The sequence below is a fragment of the Mesocricetus auratus genome, unplaced genomic scaffold (genome assembly GCF_017639785.1).
Source record: "Mesocricetus auratus isolate SY011 unplaced genomic scaffold, BCM_Maur_2.0 Super-Scaffold_100008, whole genome shotgun sequence".
NCBI lineage: Eukaryota > Metazoa > Chordata > Mammalia > Rodentia > Cricetidae > Mesocricetus > Mesocricetus auratus.
Genome location: NW_024429192.1, coordinates 1,038,224 through 1,059,066, shown reverse-complemented (window position 1 = coordinate 1,059,066; position 20,843 = coordinate 1,038,224). Strand labels below are relative to the sequence as shown.

Here is a 20,843-nt window from a genome sequence, read left to right as displayed (position 1 = left end):
AGAACCAGGAAACAGAGAGCAAGGGCTGTGGAAACAAACCCGATGCTCACATCCAGATCTGCAAACAGCACACATGTGAGGGACCCAGGGAAAGCTACTCATCTGCCTCAAAGAAACCACAGCATGTGCATGGCTTACACCCAAAATGGACCCCAGAGTTCATGGAAGCCTGCTGCAGGAGAGACATGGGCAGAGCGATGTGTGGCTGGTAGCAAAACAGTGGGGTTTGTGCTGACTGGCTTATTTCTCCTGACTTATTGGCGACTGTAACATTATGGACACATTCTAGGGAGCCCTTGTAGAAGATGTAAAAATGACCTGCAAGGATAAGACACACTTCCTTTAGCACTCTGCTATTCCTAGAAAGAACATGAAAGTGGACAGCTTTGCAAACTTCAGACCCTGGGATCCTACTGTTAAAGAACCTGCTCACTTGGAAACTGAACACATCACGCAAACCAGGCCCAGGTGCCCTTTGGCGCTCCACCAAGGGATCTGGCCTGGCTGTGTTCCCTTCTGGAAAATGGCCTTCCTCCCATTTCAAGTTCATTTGGCTTTTCCAATGATGGGGTTTCAGTTCTAAGGGATAACAGTGCTGAGAACTAAAAATGTCACCATCTAATTAAGGAAGGGGGGTGCACGGTGTGCCTTTCTCTCCTAAGATGATCTTTGGTCTGAAAATGGCCCCATGAAAGCTCTTTATGAAGCCCTTTCTTTTCCTGTTGTAAGAACAATGGTAGCGAGAGACACTGTGGGCACAGTAGGACAAAGGAATGCTTAGAAAATGAGCAAAAGGTAAGAGTAAGGGAGCTATGGGGGGAGAGGAGGGAGGGAGGGAAGGAGAGGGAGGGAAGGAGAGGGAGGAAGAGAGGGAGATCTGTTCATAGGCTGTTTAGCCAGAAGCAAAGGATGTGTTTGCCCTCTGCATGCAAGGTTTCCCTGGGCATGAAATCTCCACTTAGTCCAGGAGTGGAGAGTGTGTATTGCCAAGGGGTGGCCTGGTGGAAAGGATGAGATCATGAGTATTTGATTACAGTCCACATGAGAGGACCCCAAAAGAACTTTTCACCCTTCATATCATGCAAAGAGGCAAGAAGACAACTCTGAACAAAGTGCCTTGTGAGGTAAACCTCCCCAGCACTTCGATCTTAGATTCTTTAGGACTGTAAGAAATAAATTCCTATTCTTTATATCAACCAGCCTAGAGCAATGTGTTACAGCACCTAAAATGGACAAAGACCATGCATGCAAGAACACACATGTATGCACATGATCTCATGTACACACACACTATCCACAGAAACATTAGAAAAACATTTAAATACATATACACAACATTTTATTCACATCAAAATGTAATCTAAATATTAGATATTGAAGTAAGCTTGGAGTTCTAATCTACTTCCAAAGTGATTCAATAGGTTGCACACGGCTTTCACTGAGGCGTTAAAGAAATAGCTTTCAAACCATCAGTTTCTGTGGTACCCCCGCCCCCGCCACTGCAATAAAGCAGGCTCAGCCAGCATTAAACAAACTGTGCCTGGCACATCTCCAGTTCACCCAAGATCTTCGTAAACATATTGCGTAATTTGTTTTTAAAGTGGCCATGGTTACAGTGGGGTCTTATCTATCCCACAAGCTTAAATCACAGTCATGGAACAATTGTAAGTGGAGTGCAATGCAAGAAGAGAAACAGCCTACAGGATGGCCCTGGCTGTGGGTCTGCTCTGCACTTACAGAGCAGGTGGCTTGGACCCTCTGGATTTTTTCCTCATCTTTACACAACTTCCCAGCACAAGCATGGTCCTCCAGTGAAATGGGAAGATGCCCTTAGGCCATCTTCATTCTTACTTTGTCTCACAGGCATCCCCCTGGCCAAACAACTGTCCCCCTTACTCCTCTTACTATGTGACCCTCTCCTGTCCCTTTTGTCCAGGTCATAAAGTTGGTCTGACGTTCTTTCACTGGCATTTTGCAATTTCAATAACTGATGGGAGATGTCATTCTGAAATCTGTCTCTTATTGGTTGTTGAATAAAGCACTGTTGGCCAATAGGGAAGCAAGATAGGTGGGACTGGGAGTCAAGGAGGATTCTGGGAAAGAGAAACACAGCGAGTCATGATGTAGCTGCCATAGAGGTAAGAAGTCCAGACCCTTTTCTCCAGTAAGAGAAATACTTAGATGAACAATTATGGAGTAAATACTTAAAGTCAGAGATAGCCAGTAAGAAGCCAAGAAAACGGCCAACAGCTTCATAATTAATATAGCCTCCTGTGTGTTCATTTGGAACTGATGCGGCTCTGGAACCAGGCTGGCAGGAAGGCTTTACCCAACAAATACCCATGATCATTCATGTGTGTAAAACTTCCATCACTGTGTAATGTTATATAGGTCCATGTGCAGCAGTCTTGCATACAGAGGCATTTATCACTTCAATGGAAGGACAGGTATGCTCTAAGGACTGCAGACACAGATGTGGGTCCAGTGCATGGGACAATGACATGATGTACTGCTAAAGGTCTTGGCATGTGTCTGTTGCTTGGGCTGTGCTTTGATCAGGTGTTGTGACTTAGATTTTTTTTTGAGATAAAGATCTCAAGAATCTCAGGCTATCTCTAACTCGATTTATAGCACAGGATGACCTTAAACTCCTGAACCTTCCTGTTTTACCCCCAAGTGTTGAGTGTGTGCCACCACACTCAATTCATGTGGTTTTGGGAAATCAAGCCTAGGGCTTCATACATGATGGGTAAGTTCTCTACAAACCATGCTGCACTGCTAGCCTCCAATGACGTAACTTAATATATGCTGCAGTGTAAAATTGAAAGGGGTGTGGCAAAACAGGCATTTTAGGAAAATAACAGGAAACAGTGCTCTCACTTTGGGAACAATGAACACTGGAAATTGTGTGACCCATTTTCACGTTTTTCACATGGAGTAGCACTATGAGGCAGGTGTCAGCTGCAAAGTCCCAAGATGCCTCTGATTTGCCAACCGAGACACCCTAAGAGAGGTGATGTTAAGTCGTAGTTTGGAAAAAAATAGATAAAACCAAAAGCTCTTTCTCAAAATATTGAGAATAATTTGAAAGGAAAACACCACTATGTTTTTGACAGAGAAGTCTCACATTGAAAATTTACTCATCTGTGTCCAGCTCCAATGTACTGTCCTTGATGGAAGGGAAGGAATGATTTGAGATTGACTTGAAGTTACAATTTTATCTTTCAGGCTCCTAGAGAAGAAAAGCCACCACCTTTCCTACCCTGTGTGCCATACTATCAACCTGTTAAGCAATAGTGGCACACAGTTATGGGGGTAACCATCCACTTTCTGATTGGACCTGATGTCTGTTCCACAGGAAGGAGTTCATGGCTAAAACCCCATTGCTGGGGATGCTATAGGCCCCATATAGACACCTACTATGATTGTTTTATTAAACAGACATGTTATCCAACTGACTTCTATAATATTTATTCTTATATCCATCTACTATAGCTACTTTCAGCCTTGGTCAAGATGTTTCCTTTTGTAGCACATGTGAGATTCACAACAGGTAAAGGTGACGAAAATAAATTACTATTGAGTTCCCAGGCCTAAATGAGAGATTATACCATGATGGGGGAATTTCCTTCTGTATATATGTTTCTCTTATAATAAAACACTGATTGGCCAGGCAGAAAGTGTAGGAGGGGCAACAAAAAGAAGGAGAAGGAGAGAAAAGGACAGAGAGAGAGAGAGAGAGAGCCATGTACAGACCAGGAAAATAGGATGTGCTAGGCATTCTCTGGTAAGATAAGGCCATGTAGAAATACACAGATTAGTAGTCATGGGTTAATAATTAAGACAGAGCTAGCCAAAAAGAAGCCTCAGCCATTGTCCAACAGTTTTATAACTAGTATAGCATCTGTGTGTTTATTGAGGACAAAGAAAATGTGGGACTAGGTGGGACAGAAACCTCCATCTTCAATATCACCTACTCCAAGGCTCAGGGAGCATCACAAAAGAGGGAGTGGGAAAAAATGTGAAAGCTGGAAGATGGAGAAGAGTGTTGTGAATGCCGTCTTCTGGATGGGGCACAGCCTTTGCACCTATGGCTTCACAGCCTCTACAGTCTCCAGCACAAGCTCTGTACAAAACTGAAACCTTCAACCTTCCATCATAGATGTGAGGATGGTTCATGAGAGCTGGCCCCTCTGAGGGTCTAATGGCAGTTAATGATTATAGGCGAAGGGGAGTAACTTTCTTTGTGACCCAATAAATAACCAACCTACCATGATCATATAAGCAACCGTAAATTAAGTGGTATACACTTATATACATGCACAGAAATGACGGGGACTTATTGGTAAGAAGGATCTCAGCACAAAATACTGAGATAAAACAACACAAGAGGTAGGATGATGGATATGCAAATTTCTCTGGTTTGATCATCAATCAATATATGACCTAAATATATTATACTTCATGCATCTGTACAATTATATATCAATAAAATGCTACATAATAAAAAGATTTTGTCCTTGTCTTAGGCAATTTTGCATATTTGCTTCATCTTTAGATAACATAGTTTCAAAGACATTGTTCACATTTCCCTGAAAACACAATTAAATACCCCAAACATATCAAATATCCAGAGTTAAATCTAGAGTGGTTTATGTACTTGTAAATCTCTTCCTTGCTTTAATAAATCCCTACATTAAGACTTGTTACTGTTGTAAGTGGCAGGTCACTCAGATGCTGATGCTACCTGTGTCATGGGTGAGCTATGGGACCTCCCTGGACCTCAGGTTCCTCATCTGAGAAGTGGGATGGTGAGAGTGACTACCTGGGGGATCGCAATGCAGCTGTCAATAAAGCCTGGCATGTGCATGCGATGCCATGGAGAGCTGCTTAACAGTCTGTACTCCTAGGTGTTCCTGTACTCTGAGTCACCTGTGGCAGCTAAAGCAAAAAAAATCCTGTTTCCCTTCATGCCAGTTGGTTTCTAATTTTATACCATCAAGTTTATGTTTGAGGAAACCCTTTTATCAAGTTCAGTCGAAAGGTGTTACAATAAAACCCTGTACACTGCCGGTTCACAACACCCTGGTGATTCAGTGTCACTATGATAAGGTTCCAGGTCATTCACCCACATCCTCTGCACCCTTTGAGTTTTGACACCTCTTCTTGAATCATCTTTGCTTTCCCATTTTCACAAGTTCCTCGCTGGCAACTGTTGATGTGTTTCAGAAGCACATTGGCGAGAGTGCTTGTGTTCAAAGGAGGTCCTTTGGACCAAGATGGACACCTGCTTCTTCAGTGAAGATCTACACATCCCAGGGAGACAGACAGTAAGATGGGGAGAAAATTCCCTCCATGGACAGACTGAAGCCAGCCACATGTTCACTGAGAAGGAGCAAGATAGGTACTGGTCGGGTAGCTTTGGGGACATGTAAGTCATTTGAAGGAAGATCTCTTTTGAGGCTGGGGATATTTGGATGATGGCCATTAGTGCCATCATATCCACTCACTTTCTTAGCAGTTTTGATGGCTATATTAAAAATGTGATTGCGTGTGTGGAGGGGTATAAAACAATTGAGCCACCAACACAAAGAAGCTTTATGGCAAAGGAGGAGACAGCCAAGTGGTTTTGTGTTACAGAGGCCAGCTTGTATGGTGGGCCTTTTGCTATTCTCTGCGAACAGGGACTTTGAAGGGCCCTCCCTCTTAGAGTAGTCACTTGCCTGAATTGTATAAGTAAATCCATTTTGTGCTAAATACTTGCCTCCCCTGGAGTGTCCAGGATGAGGTGTCTGAAACCCTTGCCTCCAATGATTATGGCTTTGCCACAACCTTCTGCTGGTTGAATTCAGTTTGTTCTATGTCACTTCATGGGGAAGGAACTGAGCTCCAGCTGGTGTCCTCTTGGCTCTGTCTCTTTGTGTCCTTTCTCTCTACTGACTTTCCCGAGCCCCTTCCTGTAACAGTCTCAGCATGGGTGTAGCCAACTGTACGCAAAGCCCTCTGGGTTCCAGCAAGTGACCAAAACTGGCATGATCTTCAGAATCCTTGATACATACACAGAGTATCCTGGGAGAGTTGTGTCTAAGAAGAGGAGTGACTCAGACAGCAGAGATTAAGAAGAGAGATAAGAAACATGGAGTTTCAGTCTCCTGTCCTTTATGGACCTGTGAAGCCATGAGTACCCACTTGAGGACACTGAAGCTAAAACCAGAGAGAGACACCTGTCCCTATGACCCCAGCCAGTGCTCAGAGCAGCAACTGGAAGCTGCTTTCTCTTGGAAATACAGAAAAGTAATTCAGGAGGGGTCAGGGCCTGCTGCAAAGAGCCCTGTGTTGCTTATGCACACTATACATACACAGCACATAGACGCACGACACACACTTCACTCCCCACATACACCCCCTGCATGTCACAAGCACCATGAGGAAATATATACACAGATGGACACCTCCAATGCCACTCCTGGGACAACCCCAAGCTTGGGATAAATTTGCTAACTCGCTGTTTTCTTTCCCTTTTGCAAACACACTAGTATGGTTATGCCTTGTGTCCCTCCTTCCTTGGTTTGGGACTCTGATCTGCAATGCATAACTTCCACCACTGAGGGCAGAGTTCTTCCTTTTGGAAAAAGACTTGGCTGTTCAAGGTCTTTGTGACTCCTGGGTTGTCGAAGGTCATTGAAGCCAACTGTTGACTACATATGACCCCATCTCAGGGTCCTCAAGAAACCTAGCAGAGTCACACTGGCCTGGCTCCAATCTCACTTAGGGTGACAGAACACAGACAGCCAGTTCAGTGAGCAATAGACTTAGCTAAATATAACTAACAGCTTTCAAATGGAAGCGCTCCCCTTCCTTCTCACAAGCTTTCTCAGGAAGCAGCTCCATCAGGCCAAGCACACCACATGCCCCAAACCTTCAGACTCCAGGCCCTGCAATGAAGCCACTTTCTGTGCTGTCAATGAGGTTCCTATTTGCTAAAAATCATTGTAAGTTAAATCAGATAACATACATGGACAAAAACCCGGACTTAGGAACATTGCACTCAATTTTCATTGGTTCCAACAAATTCTTCACGAATGTTTCTTCCACCCGGTGATGCCTAGGGGCACACATTGGAAGCCAAACATGAAGTCTGTTGGTGACACTTTTGTCCTTTCCATCACATGAATGCTGACCTCATTGCCCACTTTGGCTCCAGAAAATTATGGTTGTCAGCGAGGTGACAACCTAAACAGCAAAGCAACAGACTGCCTTGAAAACACTCAGCACTGGTTGGCTATAAAATTAAACCTCTCAACACTAAAAAGTGAGCTGTTGTTTCCAGATTATAGATGTGGTCACAGAGCACGCACACACACCCAGACCTCCACTGTGGCATAGCTTTTGATCCCAGCATCTTGCCCCCAGTGAGAATGGATTGTATCCAAGCTACTCTCAGAGCAAAGCTTGATAAGATGCACCAAAGGGAAGCTTTTCCTAATTTTCTTGACTCTAGCTTTCTTTTAATTATTTCCCCCTCCTTCCTAAAATGCAAAGGCTTTCTTAAATAATACTCCTCTCCTGGAACTTTCCCTACTTCCCCAGCCAACATCGTCTGCCACTTGAAGCCTTTTGCCCATTCTCCTGCCCCCTCAGTATGCTGCACTCTCTAAGCTCTTTAGAGCCGAAGCCATCCCAACAGGGTTGCTCCTCAGAATCACCTCCCGGGTTATCTATGACCTACAGACACGGTTTTATCCCAATTCATGCACAAAGGCTTCATGAAAACTGCAGTCTGCGTCCTTTTTTATTTCATGGGGACTGGAAACCATTCCCTTTTATCCCAGATGTAGGAGAGAAGACAGTCATCCTTAGACCTATCAGACAAAGCTCTTGGGTTGTCTCAAGACAGGGGTCCGTCAGCTAGGAAACGCTACAGAGGGAGGCAGCGGCTGCAGAAACAGTAGCGCCTGCTCTCTCCATTTCCCAAATCTGGTATCCTTTGGCTGTGTCTTTGATGTTAGTGTGCCTGAGCCCCTGGGGAGACTCTCACAACTTTATCAGCAGAAACAGAGATGGAGTGCATGGGGGGAAAATCTCAATGGGGCACCACAGACAAAACCCACAGAGAGAGACACGGCCATTGTTCTCCAGGATTACGTCTTAGGGCTCTTGGCAGCAGCAAGGACTCCATGCACTTTGATAGCCAAGCCACTGTATTTTATTATGGGGCTACATTAATATTCAAAAGGTTTTCGCTGCTCTGCAGGACAAGGATGTGACAAAGGGGCATTAAATCAGGCAGACAGCCCCCATGACTCACTGCCCCCACTACTCATTGCTTCAGTAATGTAAGAACACAGTGGGTCAGAGTCCACCATATTTACAAGGCTGCCAGGTTTGTGGTATGTACCTGTCCCATGCACACACAGCTCTAACCCACTATTCACTGCACCAGAATTGGAGAGCAAATGTGAAGCCACTTGGGATGGGAGATGCCCAGGTGATGGCAATGGAGCCACCAGACATTATCATCTTTGGGGTAATTATAGGAGTCCTACTCTTAGGCAATAAAGTACTCTTTGCAAAGATAATCCAAAAGAAATGAACTCATTCATGTCCTGGATATTGGAAACTTCAAGACTAGGGAAGAAGCAACATTTGTTTCAGAGTGTGCCTCAGGCCACCTGCAGCCTCCACCACCCCCACTCACACCCCAACCCCAAAGAGAAATTGATCCATACAACCCAATATGCAGTGAGTTCATTGAGACAGTTGTAGGGAAAAGGGACCAGTCAAAGAAACACACCCTGAGCAGGGCCAAAGAAACACACTTTGGCCCTGCAACCAGAGCTAAAGAAATGCACCATAACCCTGAAACCAGTGCCCAAAGAACACACTTTGTCCCTGGAATCAGAGTCAGTGAAAGAAATGCACCCTGGCCCTAAAAATTGGAGCCAAAAGGCTAAAAACACACTTTGGCCCTGAAACCAGAGCCAAATCTGACTCTAATCCTATGCAGAAACTAACCAATCCTCCAGCAGATTTCTAGCCAATCTGAGCTCAGCACTAAAATCTGACCAATCCCCACCCTGGAAACCCTATATAAACCCTGTGTCTGTTCAGCTTGTTTCTGTTCACACTACCAGGTTGTCCTACAGTGGCAGAGGGCAGCTACTCTCCTGGATTCTTCCCTCCCAATAAACTCCTTGGATGAGTTTTGGGTGAAGATCTTTTGCGGTGGAGCAGAGAAGACCCTGGGCAGAGCAGAGCAAGCAGGGCTGTAACACTTTTGTCAGGGAAACCTTCCCCTGGCAGAGTGGGTACGCTGCTCTCTCAGGGAGCAGAGCTGAACTGTAGCAACTTTGCCTGAGAAACCTCCTGCCGAGCAAAACTGCTACACTGTGCAAACATCCCAGGAAGACCCTGTCCTGAAGGAGCTGAGAGGATACACTGGGAAAGCCTTTTCCCTGAGGCTAGGCTGTAAACTGCTAAGCTTACTGCAACCTGTGGTGGTCCTTGGCTCCCCAGCTCCAGGATACCTTTCCACCTGAGCTGTGTAGCACTCAGTATTTCTGTGACTCCTGAGTGCCAGGATACCCATCCTATCCCGATCTGCCCGAAATGCCTACAACAGTCATATCAGATGCTCATTATCAGAGTCCCTTGGACCAGTCCGATTTCTTCTTGCATATTCTCTGTAGTATAGACATCTTTCTGTTGCCTCTTGTAGCAATGCATCAGTGATTCAAATTTCCTTTCATTGAAATGCAATTTGGAGGGGTGGGTGGGGTGGGGCAGAGACCTCCAGTGAGCAAAGCATTGTCAATGCAAGTGTGGGGACCTAAGTTCCAATCCCCACATAGAGCTGGAGGCAGAAGCCAGTAACCCTAACATGCCTATGGAGAGATGGGAGGTAGAAACAGGAGAACCCATGGAAGCTTACGGGGCAGCTAACCTAGAGTAAGGTACAAAACAGCAGCAGACAGACAGAGACCTTGTCTCAAATAAGATGTAAAGAGAGGACGTCCACTTGTGTGCTGTGGCACCTATCTGTGTGCATGCATGCCCACGTGTGTCTGTGTGTGTGCACATATGTATGTATGTATGTATGTATGTACGTGCACATGCACACATGCACTTGCAGAAACACAGATATCCATTTCCAAAGTCTAAAGACACTTTGGTGCACAGATGTACACAAATATGCTGCTCACATACTCGCAGCACTTTGGCTGCTCTGAATTCAAGTAGCCCCCAGGCCTTCAAGGCTGAACCCCACGGCACCCTGAATACCAGGATGCCCACCCAAGGGGCAACTTTCCAGAAGCCTCAGGAGGCACTAATCTCGGTACTGTCCTTGGGACCCTCCTGGATGTCAGGGGCCCACATCTTCCTGAAGCTAACCCAGTTTCCTGTACCAGCTTTGGAACCCCCACCAGTTCCCTATGGGAGGAGTCACTGTTAAACTGGGTAGTCTGTTCCAAGGAGGAATACTGCCTGGGACAGATGTTCCAACCAGATTCATGGAAACCTAGGCTGCCATGGAGATACAGGAAAGGGAAAGCTGGTCTGAGCACAGCATGGGATAGATCTAAGCTAACCTGGCAAGACTTGCAGATGGAGTACAGGAAACATGCAATCTCACCATTTGGGCATCATCAAGGGCACGTGTGTCATTGGGACATCCTTTCTGGAGCTCAACTTGGATTCAGAAGAACTTTGCTGTGGCTGGGACCTCAGGCTGTGCAAGATCTCCCTGTGGCAAAGAATCTGGGAGCGACTCCAGCAGCTCAGCCTCCATACCCCACCACTCCTCATCCCCAGCATGGTTCCTCCCCAGAGCTGCCATGCCTTCGCATGCCCTGTGACCTGTGTCACCTCCAGAGAGAAGTACAGGTCTTCTGCACCTCTAAGCCATCCCAAACTAGCTTATTTATCAAGATACTGGGTGTTGTTAACTGCTTCTATCACCTCCAGTGACCTTATGACCTTATGCCCTCAGTGGGCCCATGGTACCCATAAGTACCAGTGCCTCTTATCACAGACGTGCACTCTCACCCACCTCTGATGACAGAACTTAGCAGACTCTGGAGCACTGAAGTAATCAGTCTAACTATAGGCCAGTTGGATTCAGGCTGAATGACTAGAGTCTGTCTCTCTCCAACTGGCTGGCATACAAACAAACAGCTGTTTATTTATGGGTTCCTTCATAAGACAAAGCCCAATTCTATTTCTCCATCTCTTTTTTCACGCCCACACCCCCTGATTTCATCACTGGACTTGTGACTACCTTGATGAATTACACAAGAACGGAGGTGTCATGTGTCATGTCCAAGTACAACTTCTCCCAGGGGAGATGCCGAACACTGAATCAGATGTGTTGCTCTGTGACAGTGGAGTTGACTTTGGTCCAGACCCCAGAGTGAGGGGCACAGAGAGAAAAGCTCCAGATATCCTCCTTTTGGGATATACTCTCTGTCTACCCATTTCAATAAGAGGAGATTTCCTCTCCTGGGATACACAATACCTAGTCATGTCAATGTGGGGTCATTTCAGTCTTTCCCAGGATACTCTCTGCTTAATCATGTCAATCTGAGGCCCTTTCTCTTAAACACTGAACAAGTAAGCGATAGCCTAAGAATGTCCCCATTTGCCATGCAGGCTCCTAAGGAGAAAAAGTGAAGACCATCAAACCATGAACGGCGGTGGGCAGAGGTAGGCAGGTGACTCTTAATTCTCATTACCATGGTCACGTTAACTTCTGAAACTCAGCATGTTTCAGACTGTAACAGATTACACAATCAGCATTGCAGCAAGTATATATCATCCACTGGAGTGTAAGGGCATCAAGGTCTCCCCATGCTACTGCTAAAGCCAAACTTGGTATCATGGGCATGTAATCCTACATATTCAAGGGGCTGAGGCAGGAGGATTGAAAATCCAAAGCCAGCAAGGATAACGTAAAGGACCCTTCTCAAAATGAAATGCCCAAAGCACAGGGTAATGGAGTTATGTGGCTGGATGCTCACTGAGTACGTGTGAGGTCTATGCTCAAGCTGCACGACAGAAAGACAACAGGCAGAAAAGTAACGCACATGAAAAGAACAAAACAGTGGCAACAACGAAACTAAACTAAGACCTCTGGTCTGTCCTGTGTTTATTTCTTCAGTGTGTTTTCAGGATGACATACATTCATTTTCATTAGGGTCTTTCAAGTGGCTACTTTACATGAAATGACAGGTTTCAGATGTCATCCAGGTAATTATGAAGCAGAAACAAAAACAAGGCATCTCCATGAGGGCATCTGCAGCTTGTCTCTGTGAAGTGACAGGATGCCATAGCTAGCAGGGGACAGCACTGGTGTGTGTGTGTGTGTGTGTGTGTGTGTGTGTGTGTGTGTGGTAAGCATGTGGTGTGTGTTTGTATGTGTGTGTGTCTGTGTGTGTGTCTGTATGTGGTGAGTATACATGTGTATGTATGTATATGTGGTATGTGTGGGTATGTTGTATGTGTACATATATATATGTATGTGTGTGTATGCACATGTGTGTACATAAGTGCACACTCCCTCAGGCTCTTGCCCTAGTTCATGGAGACCACCAAGAGCAAAACAGTTGCTTCCTGCATGTAACAACATGCCATTCATCTAAATTATTTCCCACAGCAGCAACACGTTTTTAAGTCACCATGGAAGGAGACAGAAGATAGGAAACCTGATCACTGTGTCCAGCTGGCTTTTCCAGGTCAAGAACACAGGACAGGAAGCTAACTTCAATAATGTTGGCAGTGGATACACACACTTTGGTCTCCCGCAGACTGAGATGGTCTTGCATTTCTGGATAACCAAAATAGACCGATCCAAAAGTTATATCCATACAAACATCCATTTCTGCATAAAACACGTGACATTTCTCTGACCACACTTGAAAGGAAAACCAAGGCTTCTGCTTCCACCCAGTTCCAGAACATCAGCATATGCACGTCACTGAAGCAGCTCAGGGATGCAATACTCAACTTACCTGATTTTTAAAAGCAGAAATAAAACCATAAGTTTCCCCCCCAAAAAAGTTAGGGCTGTGCGCACAGTACAAGTAACTAATGTCCCTTCATCAGCCAATTCTTCAATAAGTTGGGGAAATGGACCACCATATACCAGCGGGTATGGTGACCCTACCACACGCATGCCACCAGGCCTAATTATAAGATGGAGTCAACCAAGACAGGCTCACCCTATGATATAATCAACCAAGGTACTCTTCCTTCTATCACACACAAGCGCAGGCCCAATTCCTACCTCGTGACAAACAGTAATACTCAGCCTACCTGAGACAAGTGAAACCGTGTCTTTCTCCCATGAGACGACAGTGACGTATGCCTCCACCGAGGAGGGGATAATGCACTTGAACACCGCGACATTGCCTCTCATGGTTTTCTGGTCCTCCACACGGACTGTATAGGGCTCCCGTAAAACTGGAAGGCAGAGAGAGGATCCTTGTTAAGAAGCATAGACAATGGGTCCATCCCAGCCAAGACGCTGCCGTTCTAATGCAAAGGCCACGGCACACAGATAACAATGGCATAGCACAAACACTGGAAAGAAGCCAGCAAATGCATTCATCTGTCTTCCAACACCTAGCTAAACACTCGCTTCATTAGCAATACGCTACACCCTGCTCTAAAGGAAAGAGTCTAACCTGAGACATTGTACTGTCCCCCCCCCAAAGAAGGCATTAGAAGGCATGGGAGGGGGTCATTGGCTTCATGAAGGAGGAGGGCAGAGTCTAGGGATTCCCATCCCTTAGTCCACTGAAGACCAAGGTATAACAGTAGTAAGGAGATAAATACAAGACTCAAGAAACTCAGGCTAGACAAACGACTCGGTGGGTAAAATGCTTGCTGTGCATGTGTAAAGATCTGAGTTCAGATCCCCAGAATACATGCATAGCTAGCAAAAACAGAACATGGCTATATCCCAGTGCCCTACGGTTATATGGGTGGTGGAGATAAAAGGATCCCCAGACGGGAACAGGCCAGTCAACCTGATGTGTACAGTGACAAAAGAACAAAGAGACTCATCTCCAGCACAGTGGACAGCAAGGACTAACAGTAAGCGTGCCCTCTGACCATGGCACATACATGTCTTCATTCCCACATGTGAATGTGGAGACCCCATATTCTCTGTCTCCACAGAGGGAGAGAGGGAGATCCTGGAAAACAATAAAACAAGGAAAATAATTCCTTAGATATAAATTCTTCCAACATGTTTAAAACCTGTGTGGAAAACCATCACTGTTCTGAGAACTGTCCAAATATTCTCAATGATGGGAATATTCCAAAAAGAGTGCAAAGGGTCTTCTCTGCATATCTGTGGCTTTAGGGCACAGGGAGTGCTCAGTGCCCACCCAGCATGCACAGCTACCTGGGTTCAAACCCTTGTCCTGCTGTCATTACCTGCAAAGCAGAAGAATGCCCCAAGTTTCACCTGCACCAAACAGGTGATGAGGGGAGACCTCATGCCTGGGGTTATTGAGGTAGCCACTGGGGCAGCCTTGTGTCTGCTAAGCAGGCTGGGTGAACCACCTGCCCTAGAGATAGAGACAGAGCCAGTCTCTGCATTAGGGTTAATGAGATAATGATGAACCTTGCTCTGTACCAACTTCATTCCCCCAATTTTATTTTATTTTATTTTATTTTTGGTTTTTACGAGACAGGGTTTCTCTGTATTGTTTTGGAGGCTGGCGGTCCAGCCTGGCCTTGAACTCACAGAGATCCTCCTGCCTCTGCCTCCCGAGTGCTGGGATTAAAGGCGTGCGCCACCACCGCCCAGCCATTCCCCCAATTTTAAATCATGCACGGTGGAAAGGGCAACTCAAGGTGTTCATTCTGAGTCTGAAAATTTCTAGATATATAATGAAAACACCCCGTCATTCAATTAGCTTCCTTGAAGGATGTCACTCAGCAGAAAGAAAACTGGCCATGAAAATGATTTCTAGAGGGGCTAACACTCTAGGGAAGAGAGGGACTGTACCCCATGGAGTGTCCAGTGTGCCAAGGGACCATCTCTAAAAGGGGACTGCTGAGGGAGGCTAGCAGTGACATGGAGAGTGCCTTCATAGAAGACATGGCATTGACGACACTGTTGCCTCTCAATCGGTTTATTCTACTGTTGACTCTTTGACAATACAAACATATGAGTTCATTCTCTTTACTCTCGGCCACACCCTCTTCTATTCCCCTCCTACCCCTATCATCCCTGGATCCCTCCTCACTGGTCCCCTTCCCACATCAACATTTTCATCTTACGACCCATTGTTCTCTTTTTAACATTCATATTTGATCTTTTTTTTTCTCAGCTTAGAGAATGTCTTCATTCCTATCTCAATCAGAGGTATCCTTCTAACTGGAAGACTCTTCTGAGATCCTGTGCCTGCTCTGAGTGTGGTGTGACTTGAAGCTCTGGGTAGCATATAAAGACCATGCCTGCCACAAGAGGTCCATGGGGCACAATTCGGGAACCCAAAAGCTTGTTCTCGGTGCATCATTGTGGTCAGGGGAAGGGAAAAGTTTGGGTAAACAAATGACTAGAGCCCAAGGAGAGCTGAGGTCTCGTTTCTAACTTGGAAAGGGGCTATAGAGAAAAGTGAATGAATATAACTCAGTAATGAATAAGAACTCAGGCATCAGCCAGGGGTGTTGGTGGTGCACGCCTTTAATCCCAGTACTCGGGAGGCAGAGGCAGGCGGATCTCTGCTAGTTCGAGGTCAGCCTGGTCTACAGAGTGAGTTCCAGGACAACCTCCAAAGCAATACAGAGAAACCCTGTCTCAAAAAATAAATAAATAAAAGAACCCAGGCATCAGGGAGAGCACCAGACAGAGGAGAGGATGGAACGAAGAGAAGGGGCATGGATAAGAAAAATAGAGGAGGGGAGCGTGAGCTCCTAAAGATCTGATAAGTGTCTGAGTCTCTTGCTTTGTCGTCCTCCAGAATCAGGCAACTACCTTAGACCCCCAGGACACTCATCTTTACACATTATACAGGACACACCACACATGGAAATGTTCACCAGAAATCAAGTCAAAGAGCCCAATTCCATGTCAGCCAGGAAAGAGGAAAATGCTACCAAAAGAGACACAAACAGCATCTCCACAGCCTGTGTGTCTCAGCCGGGGCCATTGTTGTTCTGATAAAACACTATGACCAAAGCAAATTGGGTGGAAAGGTTTGTTGAGCGTAAATTTCCAATCATTGAAGAAAGTCAGGACAGGAACTGAAACAGAGCGGGGTCCTGGAGGCAGGAGCTGATGCAGAGGCCATGGAGGAGTGCTGCTTACTGGTTTGCTCAGCCTGCTTTCTTATAGAGCCCAGGACCACCATCCCAGAGATGGCACCACCCACAATGGGCTGGGTCCTCCCCAACCAATAACTAATTAAGAAAAGCTCTACAGGCCTGTCTACGGCCCAATCATACGGAGGCATTTTCTCAATTGGGGTTCTCTCCTCTCAGATGATTATAGTTTGTGTCAATCTAACGTAAATCTAGCCAGCACAAATGAACCCTTGTCATTTTGACACACAAACACATCACTGTAAAGCCATAACCTTTCCTTTCTTGTTCATCCCTTATTAATAAAAGCATACTATAAAACATTTTACAGCTGGGCAATGGTTGAGCATGCCTTTGATCCCAGGACTCGGGAGGCAGAGACAGGCGGCTCTCAGTAAGTATGAGTTCTAAGGACAGCCAGGACTATTACACAGAGAATCCCTGTCTCAAAAAAAAAAAAAAATTAAAAAATCCCTGTCTCGAAAAAAAAAAAAACTTTACAGACTGAAAATGTCCCACAGCCTTACAAACTCAAACACTTTAAAAAGTTCTCTCATTTAAAATCCAAAGTCTCCATAAAGTACAAAAATTCCCTTTTTAAAAGTTTAAAGTCTCAACTGTGGATCCTATAGAATCAAAATAAATTAGACATATTCTTGCTTCAAGAGGGAAGAGCCAGGGAACAGTCATGATCAAATCGAAGCAAAGCCAAATTCAACCATGTAAATGACTCAGTGTCCAATGTCTGGGATACATTCGTAATTCTGTTCTCTTCCAATGGTTTCGGCCTAGTCTCTAGTTCTACCTGCTGCAGCATGCACAGCGTGTCTTCCGAAACTCTGGTTGGCTCCACTCCACTGTCAACCGCTGTTCTCGGCAGTCACCCTGTTCTCGGCAGTCACCCCACGGTACCGCCATCTCTGAACCGCTGGGGTCTTCCTGTTCTTACTGGCCCGCGCTTTCACCGGTGGCCTCTCCTGGGTTCTCTTCACGGTGCCACCACTCAAACTCTCTGTGTGGCGCCTTTACATCTGTGCTTTCCACTGGTACCAAGCCTGCACCTTCGCCAACAGCCTCTCCTGGGCCCCTCACAGTGCCAAGCCTCGGCTGCAGTCCACAACCCCTTCATGCCTTCAAAGCCAGCACGATCTGGGTGACTTACATTGCCAAGTTTGGCTGCTAGCACGAGGTACCACCTCAGTCACCTCTGGCACAGAGCTGTGTGCTGACTCTGAGGAAACACTTCCCAGAAGATTTTACCTCAATGACGCTGGTCACGGCTATACGTCTCAGCTCCAAATGACCAGCATCGATTGTCCCAGTAATGAAATGGTTTCTCTTCATTGGTTCTGGTATTGTTAAATACAGCTGATGCTTCAGGCATAGCTGACCAGAGCCATAGACTGTTAAACTATGCGATGGCCCTTGTAGTCTTTAAATGACTCTCAAGCTTCCTTCTGGAGCTTAGCAAGCCAGGCCTCCGTCCTCTGAATTTCTCTTGATGTTCTTATCTTCTGCACTCCCAAAGAACATCTCATCAAGGTTTGAATGTTCAATGGCTTTTCTAGTCCAAATTTCCAAAGCCCTTCCACAATCCTCTCCAAAATAGATGGCTAGGTCTGTCATAGCAATACCCCAAAATCCTGGCCCCAAGTTCTGTTTTAGCTGGCATTACTATTGCTGGGATAAAGCAATATGACCAAAGTTTTGTTTGGCTTGTACTTCCAATATTGTAGTACTATCACTGAAGGAATCCAAGATAGGAATTCAGGTAGGGCAGGAACCTGGAGATAGGAGCAGATGCAGACACCATGAAGTGGGGGTGGGGGTGGGTCTTTGCTTACTGGTTGCTCCTTATGGCTTACTCATCCTGCTTTGTTACAGAGCCTTGGACCAACAGCCCAGAGATAACGCCACCCAGAACCAGCTGGACCTTACCTCCTCAATCACTAATGAAGAAAATGCCTGCAGCTAATCTTATGGAGGCATTTTTTCCTGAAGGTTCCCTCCTCTCAAATGACCACAGTTTGTGTCAAGTTGACATACAGCTAGCCAGCACACTGTTCCTTAGGCCTGAGCTTCAGGGCCACAAGTGACCAACTGCAGCCTATTTCATGTGACACTTTCATCCAAGGCTCAGCTCCTAGCCTCTTTAGCCTCAGGAACCTGTGGAACTCCATATACTGTGGAGTGACTTCTTTAGCCATCCATTGGCCTCTCTAGTGTAAAATCTACCTTGAAAGTCACGATTTTGAGCCTCTGTGACTATTGCTTCTATCCCCTATTAATTCAGCTCCAGGTCCTAAGTCAGTAATGTCCCTTGGTTCACTAAATACCTGTGTCCAAACAACTCCCTATATCATTCATTCTCAAGACCAAATGGAGAAATCCATCTAAAAGCCATCATAGGGCCCGGAGAGATGGCTCAGTCAGTAGAGTGCCTGCTGGGTAAACCAGAGGACCTGAGTTCATATCTCCAGTATCCATACAGTGATGGGGACAAGGAGAAAGGAAGATACCCAGAGCTCACTGGCAGCCAGCTTAACAGAGTTGGTTCAATGAGAGACTGTCTCAAAAAATAAGTTAGGAAACAATTGAGACACCTAACTCCATCTCTGATCTCCACCTGCAAAGCGTGCATGTGCATTCTCTCTCTCTCTCTCTCTCTCTCTCTCTCTCTCTCTCTCTCTCTCTCTTCTCTTACATACACACAATTCTAGATATATCTGACACAGGCACATAGCAAATACTCAGTAAATATGGTCATCCCTTGATGGGGGATGTCCTTCTGTGATGGGAGATATCATTCTGTACATATGTCTCTCCTATTGGTTGATGAGTAAAACACTGTTGGCCAATAGGGAAGCAGGATAGGCAGGACTAGCAGAGAAAGGATTCTGGAAAATGTAGTAGCAAGTTGCCATGTGATTCTGGGAGGAGAGGATGCTTGAGTCTGGAATTCTCCATAAGATTAGCAATTATGGGTTAATAATTAAGACAGAGCTAGCCAATAAGCAGCCCTAGACATTGGCCGACAACATTGTAACTAATAGAGTCTCTGTGGGTTATTTGGGGGCTTTGAAAGCAGAAATCCCGCAACATTATGGTCCCAGAAACATGGCTACTAAGAACTTCCACATAGAAACTTCACAAAAACTCAAAAAGGATTTTAGAAACAAAAACAGAGGCAAGCACAGCTTCTTGGTAGCAGCATTTTCTTGGGTGAGCTCTGTTTCCCAGGCATTGAGAGACATGCTGCGACTCCTTCTAAAAGCAGCTTCCTAATTTACAGAAGCAGCCAAACCTCAGCTGTTAGCGAGCACACAAGACTCGTGATTAGAAAAAGATACAGATTTACAGTAAAGAAAAATATAAATAGGTTTGGGAGAGAAAAAATTAATGATTAAGTGGGTATACTGACACACATCTTTAATCCCAATACTCCAGAGGCAGAGGTAGGCAGATTTCCAGAGGAAACCCTGCTCAGAAAAAAAGTAAAAGAAATACAATAAAAAAGCCAGATAAAGATGGAAAATACTCAGAGAGTCTGGATTCTATATGCTATAGTGTTGTCTTTAAATTGTTTGATTGCCGAGGAAAGAACTACAGCTGCTAAAATATTTTCTTTAAATCTTGCTAAATGTTAATGGACTATTCTTCTTGATAACTGTTTTGTTTATATATAATTTGACTATGTTAAAGTTAACCTTTCTTTTTATTTAAACAGAAAAGAGGTGGTGATGTGAGATGTCATTCTGTACATATGTCTCTCTTATTGGTTCATGAATAAAACACTGTTGGCCAATAAGGAAGCAGGATGGGTGGGACTAGGAGAGGAGGAGGATTCTGACAAATGTAGTAGGGAGTCGCCATGTGATTCCAGGAGGAGAGGACCCATGAGTCTAGCTCTCTCAGTAAGACCTTGTAGTATACATACATACATACATATATATATACATATATATATATATATCATTAGTAGTTACGGGTTCATACTTAAGACAGAAGCCCTAAATATTGGCTGACAGCATTGTAACTAATAGAGTCTCTGTGTGATATTTGGGGGGCTCTGAAGCGGCAACGGGACCCAGGCAGGAATCCTGCAACACTTCTGTATGCTGTGAATATATGTTTCTCTTGTTGGTTGATTAATAAATCTGTTTTGGTCAACAGAAAGGTAGAATTTAACTAGGCAGAAATTTTGAACAAAGAGGCAGGGAAAGACTGGGGAGGCAGGATCCCAGGAAATCAAATAGGTAAGTCACAGCCACACGGAGATACACAGATTAATAGTAATGGGTTAATAATTAAGAGAGACTAGCCAGTAAGAAGCCTAAACCATTGGCTAAACAATATATATACATATATATATATAATATATACATATATATATAATATATACATACATACATATATACATACAATAATATATATATGTATGTATATATATACACATGTCTCTGAATGGTTATTTCTTAACCTCTGTGGGACCTGGTTGGCAGAGGAAAACCGATTCAGAGGAACTGAGA

At 45.1% G+C, this 20,843-nt stretch overlaps 1 protein-coding gene across 1 annotated transcript in view; it reads right to left on the bottom strand.

The window, feature by feature from the left end:
• The window catches only part of Dscam (DS cell adhesion molecule), a 445,727-nt gene that overhangs the window by 412,425 nt on the left and 12,459 nt on the right, over positions 1 to 20,843 (bottom strand). Inside the window, 1 exon segment of the mRNA XM_040750391.1 lies at positions 13,312 to 13,458. Coding sequence (XP_040606325.1) covers positions 13,312 to 13,458 — 147 coding nt within the window.